Raw genomic sequence first — 6545 nt, forward strand, 5'->3', positions numbered from 1 at the left:
GCTTGGTTGAGAGAAGCGGGGAACAGAAAACAGGAATGACCTAAAGCCGTTAGGGACGCGTTCCCTGGGTGTTTGTATAAAAACCTTCCCGTACCGCGGGTTTGGTCCAGTAGTACGCAACCAACAACTGAAGCTGCACTAACGGAGATCTTACAAAGGATCATTTACAACTCGTAGCGATGGCCAAGCATCGAACGCTATTATTCCCGTTGGTCGGGTTTCTTGTCGTCGTCACCATATTCCTGTTAGGAGAAGTAGAAGGTGCTGTGGTTATAAGTCGGTCAGAAGCCTCAGATAGTTCAGCACCTCAAGCACAACCAGCAAACGGTGGATTCCGCTTCGTATCGGTCATTCCCAGCGATGAAAAGCATCACCGAAAGCGAGACAATCTGCTCGAACCTGCACTGCCCGTTGTTCCAGTAGAAGATAGCAATGCCACGAAGCGACGAACGTTCACCAAAAATCAGTTACGACCATGTACATTCTGTCGGTTCTTTACGACGGTAACGCCAGCACCGAAACCGAAGATCTATCTCAATGTAGTTCGACATTGAACCCAGCATGGTGCCAGAGATCGTTCTGTACCTCTACAAAAAAAGGAAGATTCACTTCCGAATAAGACTGATAGATGGCCAACCATCAACTGTATATAGTATTTAGCGTAATAAATTAGCTTTTCTTGTAAATAAAATGGAATATTTTTGTACAAAATAGCAAAAAAGTCTATGGGAACAATGATATAACCTCAACTAAATTAACTAGCCAGTGTTCGGAGTAAACTCTGAGTACGAAAGTTAATACGAATTTGTCTGATGCTTCACCTTCGCACGAGTTCTTTTATTTAATCCCAGTACTTAATTAAGCCATCCCATCCGGCCGTTACCAGCTTACTCGCTTCGTGCGGATGCCACAGCGTCGAGATGCACACGTTATCATGCGCCTGCCACTTCTTGTACAGCTTGGTCGTCTTCCAGTCCCAGATGTAGCACTTGCCATCGCCATCACCCGACACCAGGTAGCTCATATCCGGCGAAAAGTCCAGGTTACAGGCGTACCCGGACACCATATGGCCGGTGAATGTCTTTTTGCGATTCATCTTGAATCGGTTGATTGCGGAGAAGATGACGATTTTGTTGTCCAAGCTCTGGCACGCGAGCCACTTGCCGTTCGGTGCGAGCGTTACCGCCGGCATCGAGTGCATCGTCGGATCGGCAATGTACTTCATGTCCACCGGGATGTCCCACTCCCACACGCGCAAACTCTTGTCGTCTGAGGTCGTCACGAAGCGTCGGTTTTCGTCCACGAAGGTGATCGTATTAACCGCACCGAGATGTCGATCGTACTCTTGTACGACTTCTCCACTGCGTGTGTCCCACTGGAAGTAGAGGAAAAGTATGTTTGAACACACCCTTGTAGCCTCGACGGTGCTATTACTTACACATATGATTTTCTTGTCCGATGTTCCGGCAACGAAGAGGTGCTGCTTGTTGAAATCTGGATGAAACTTAACGCAGAACGGAATCTTACGTGAATTGAACCGCGATATCACGTCACCCGTTTCCGTGTCCCAGAGCTTCAGATAGCGATCGTAGCCGGCGGAGATAAACTTGTCGCCACTGTTGTTGAAGCTAACGTCCCGCACGGCCTGCCGGTGGCCAGAATAGGTACGCACGCAGCGACGTTCATTGTAAACTTCCCAGAGCTTCACACGCGCATCCATGCTGCAGGAAAGCAAAAGATGGGCCGAAACGGGGAACCAGCGGATGGCCGAGATGCCCTTCGTGTGCCCAGTCCAGCTGTGGATGTGAGCCTTTGGAAGGAAGCAACGATCCGGTGCGCCCGCTTTACGCAAATTGACTCCAACATCGTGCGGTGGATGCAAGAACGATCGTCCCTGGTAGTCGAATGCGTCTTTGACTGAAAGGTAATTGACGTAAAGTTAGACAAGGCACATTTCATTAACCAGTATACAGTACAATACTTACTATGCAGGATGGATTTCTCTTCGATGGGTTTATCTTCCTTAACCTTATGGCGACGATGTTTCTTTGCCATCATTTCCTCGATCTCGGCCCGTTCCTTCTCACTTGGCCGTGCGACCGTCTGTTCGTCCTCATACTTGCTCCACGGTCCAAGGAATCCTTCAACGTCTTCTGGATTATCGTTTCGTTCGCGCTTTCGCTTGTCACCGGCGCTTACTTTTGCCTTCGCTGATTCGAAAACCGTCGCCCCATCGGTATCGTAAGCCGCCTGCAAGTGCCCAACATAGCTTGGCCCTTCATCCGGTGCCGTTCCCTTCCCGTCTACCGATGGATCCAGCGCGTACCCGTAGCTGTGGAAGGTTTTACGTTGGTTATCGAACTGAAAGTCGCTGATGTGCGCGTTTTCCACAAATCCAGTGAGCATATTTTTCGGTGCCTTCATCTGCTGCGTTAGGAATGGGTTCTCCGGACCAGCTACAGGTGCAAACAGTTCTTCATAGCGCGGATTGTAGTTGATCTCCTTGATCGTCGGTTCCACCGCTCGCGCAACTTCCGATTGACCCTGAAAGCGATTGCTAGGATTGTTTAACCATTCAAGCTAACAACGCATTGGTTTTGTATTACTCACCATCGGTACCACCAAAGGAGCGGCACAGATTTCCAACGATTTCACAACGGAATACTGGCTGTCGATGGGTTTCAGATGCGCGGTTGCGTCTGGGGATTCCTCTTTAGTTTGCTCTTTACTTGCCGTCATTTTATCTTCTTCCGCTTCCGTATCACTGCCACTACTGCCGTAGCTTTGCAAATGTAGCATTTTGAATAGTTTTATAGGTGTTTACGATGTTTTTAAACCAAAAACTTCGTGGGTATTCGCGCTTTTCACGAATGCGTAGATGTTTTGTTTACGTTTCTTGACAGCCACATCAAGTCAAAGTTCCTGAACAAGATCAGTGAAAAAAGAGGTCGCAGCATACCATGTAATGACCTATTTCTGGTGGTGTCTCTCAAAAACTCCTCAACGCGAACAAAAATGAGGGATTGTTTATTCGCGTTGAGCAATTTTTAAGGCAAACCGTTAGGAATGTCTAGATATATTTTTCAAACCATCTGTCACAAAAATGTTGGATCAGAAAATATCTTTGACTCGACCTCTCATTTTACTGACCTTGCGCCTGAAGTTTCAACGGGTTTGACGTTTCAGTTGTTTGCAATTTTGACAATTTATACTAATCTGCTATCCTTGTTACTCTTTACAATCTTCGGAGGTAAATGATTTTCAAAATTTAGAAAAGTTTGAATATTCTTACATTGAACAAAGTTGTTTGCCTAAAAAAGACCTTTCACTTGAGGGGCTGCATGTCCAAATCGGTTCAGGGACTAAAAAGTTATCAACGAATTGCCAATTGCATACCCTTGGTACGGCACTAAACAGTCGGTTCGTCAAAGGCAGCGTTTGATTCAGATTAGCTTGCCAGTCGAACTTTGGCAGCCGGCAGTGGAAAACGTGTTTACCGCGCCTCGGTACGTCCGTTGCTAAGATATCGTGAAAGCATTTTTCGTTCGCGCCACCAAGTGCTTAAGCGGCTGTACGTCGATAGCTTCAGAAGCTAATTAAAATCCACATTTTGCCTTTCGAAATTGGCGTCATATCGTTTCGTATTTCCATTGCTGGTAGATTGCAATAACGACGCGGTAGCGGGCCAGGTGTGAATGATCTAACTTGTGTTGTATTTTCATCACCACACACGTACTCTACCTGCGATCCCGTTCGGGGTAGTTGATCGTACGTACGGCAAACGTACCGCCACACGATGTGTTGTGAGTTTGTAACCACGTAATTCTGTGAAATGTGTGAATCTAATTGTTCTAAAAAAAGAGAAAGCGTGAATCATCACCGCTAGTTTCTATCCTAGACAAGTGCAGCTAGATGTGCTTCCGTTTTGTTTTTTGTTGTAAATTGTAAGTGACTCAAAAGAAGCGTGCTGACGCCGATAAAAAAAACCGTCTCTATACCCTCAATTGTATACCTGTTCGGCGTAGAAGGTCGTAGAGATAGTGTTAACGGTAGACTGCAGAAAGAAAACAGCACAAACCAGAGGGGGGAGAAATACATTTATCGCAATGGAAATTAGCGCCAGAGGACACAGCAAAATGGCAACACATTTGGATCTAACCACACCTGTAATGGTAAGTTTAAAACATTTTATTTTTCAGTCACAACGGCAAAACACTAGCTCGCTGATAGTTGTAGCGTGGTAGAACAATGATAAGAAGTACTCGAAGTTTTCCATTTCGACCGAAGCAATTGGAAAACCTTCGTATGTTGAAAATAACATATTTACACAATGCTCAGTTATACAATACTAATTTATTCTGTACAAAAATCATGATACAATACATTTCACGTATCTAAGGTTTAATATTGTACTTCATATTTGTAGTGATCGCAATCATCGGATCAAAGGGAAAGTAATCGATTTTTAACAACGAAACTGGATTTGATTGCACCACCAATAATCAAAAATTGGTTTGGCATTAATCCACCCGGAAATGCCATATTCCTAGTTCGATTGTAAGACAATTTTCCCCTTCTCGATTGTGAAAATCCTATTTTGAGTAAGTCCACGGATCAGGGTACGGCTCCACAAACCGATGTGTGCCTAGTCATTCTGCCTCAGGGGATTCCCGGAATGCAAAGGACATTCTCTTATCGGGGAACATTTCCGAGCTGACAGTGGCCTTCCGGCGAAGTTTCGCGCAGATACGATGACGCTTGTTGTTTTCGTTTCCGGGGAAAAACTGCCAGCCGCTGTTATGAATGAATATTTAAGTTCTTTCAGGACACAAACCGCGAGACGGCGATGGGTGGCGCGGGAGGAAACCGGGAAAGGCATGAAAAGTGTCGCTAAATCAGTCCCCCATCGTCGGACTATTTTTAAATTTCATTCATGAACGTTCGTGCCGCCGTACGCAAAAGGAAAATCGAAGCCGAATCGGACGAGCACACGACGCGGAACGTTCAAAAAAGTAATTGGAATGTCACGATTTGTTTGGAGGGTGAGGAAATGTCTTCTTGAACCGTGATTAATATTACAGCAGATGAGCCGTTCGATGCCAACCTCTCGGCCAACACTTCAGCTCCACTCGCTTGAAGCTCTAACGTGGTCGAAATGTGTGAAAGGAAGGCGTCGACGAGCGAGGGGTTTTTCGTTGTAATGTTAGTGTTAGTTTTCCAAGGTTTTTCTTCCCACTATCCAAACTGCATCACGTTGCCCGAAGGCCACCCGTCCGATCACGGTCGGTCGGCGGCTGTTTTCTATCCGCTAGCGATCCGCCGGCCCCCGGTGTGTTTCGTGGGGAGTATTTGGGGTGGCCACTGGACTGGTAATCAAGCCGTGGCCACAAATGCACAATCCGTAAATGATACAAATAGTTGCCACAGGCTTTAGGTCGAGGAAACTGGTTTTCTTTTGTACACGCGTTTTATTTTACCATCATCGTTCAACGATTGGATCCGAATCAAATTCAATCCCTCTCGAGAGGTTTTTTTTCCTGGCAATTTCGGTCTTATAATATTGTATTATTGAGACACACACAGGCTAAAAAAGGACTTCAATCAATTTTGTTATATTCGTTTCATGTTTACTTCAGGTTTTTTAAATCAAAAGAAATACCATTAATTTAAATAGCATTGGAGATGCTAAAGATCTAACAAAAAGCATTTTTTAATAGCAGTCCATGTTCATCTTTCCGTCGTAAAACGTTTGTTTACAATTCCTTGATACCACTCATCCAACACGCGAAGATCATAGATCACGTTTCAGCGATGATCACAGACATTACACAGATGTTTAATTCTTGGAAACCTAACAGGCTTAGGAGGTTAGATAATGTTTTGCGAATGATTTAACCCTCGCGCCATGATTCATCTTAACCTTCCGGACGCTTGGGAGCGCCAACACGATGATTCATGTGTGCTTCCACTTGTACATACAATATAAAGTGTTCGTGTACAAGACGACACCCAGGACACCGAGCTAATCGATAAGAACCTTGTCCATTTTTCATGTCGCCAAATTTTGCGTAATGCAAGGTGTGGAATTTAATTTAATCCAGCATGTCTAGGCTAACCATTGCTCCTGTACGAGAATGTTGTTGTTTTGCAACCGAATCGACACTATACTGGCGCATCGAAGTGGAACAGGTTTTTATTTTTATTTTCGGCGGAAGCAAACCGCATCATGTACCGCTTGGAACCGAATTGAGCAAGCCTTCGTTAAACTGTGAAGTGGACCATGTAACACCATTGCCTCCAATGGTTTTCGCCCCCGTTTTTCCACACCCCTCCATAGAGTGGCTTTAAAGGTCAATGTGAAATGTTCACCGTACGTTAGAGATTACCCGCTTCCCTCAACCGCCTCGTGGGATGAAACTTGGAAAAGAAAAAAGGGAAGTTTTCCCTTTTTATGTTCGGTCGCAAGAGAACCTCAACTGTTGGGTGGGTGCATTCAAAATGAGCAGCCTTATGTTGTTTGATTGAAAGTTACGGTGAAAGATTCT

At 45.2% G+C, this 6545-nt stretch overlaps 1 protein-coding gene across 1 annotated transcript; it reads right to left on the reverse strand.

The window, feature by feature from the left end:
* Positions 1-817: 817 nt before the first annotated feature.
* LOC131290592 (pre-mRNA-processing factor 17) lies at positions 818-2862 on the reverse strand. Its single transcript, XM_058319754.1, has 4 exons — positions 2611-2862; positions 1986-2544; positions 1439-1917; positions 818-1375 (listed from the first exon to the last, which is right to left on the reverse strand). Exons 1-4 carry the CDS (start codon positions 2797-2799, stop codon positions 842-844), a joined length of 1761 nt encoding a protein of 586 aa, XP_058175737.1. The 5' UTR covers positions 2800-2862; the 3' UTR covers positions 818-841.
* Positions 2863-6545: the final 3683 nt, after the last annotated feature.

The sequence above is a fragment of the Anopheles ziemanni genome, chromosome 2, assembly GCF_943734765.1.
Source record: "Anopheles ziemanni chromosome 2, idAnoZiCoDA_A2_x.2, whole genome shotgun sequence".
Lineage (NCBI taxonomy): Eukaryota > Metazoa > Arthropoda > Insecta > Diptera > Culicidae > Anopheles > Anopheles ziemanni.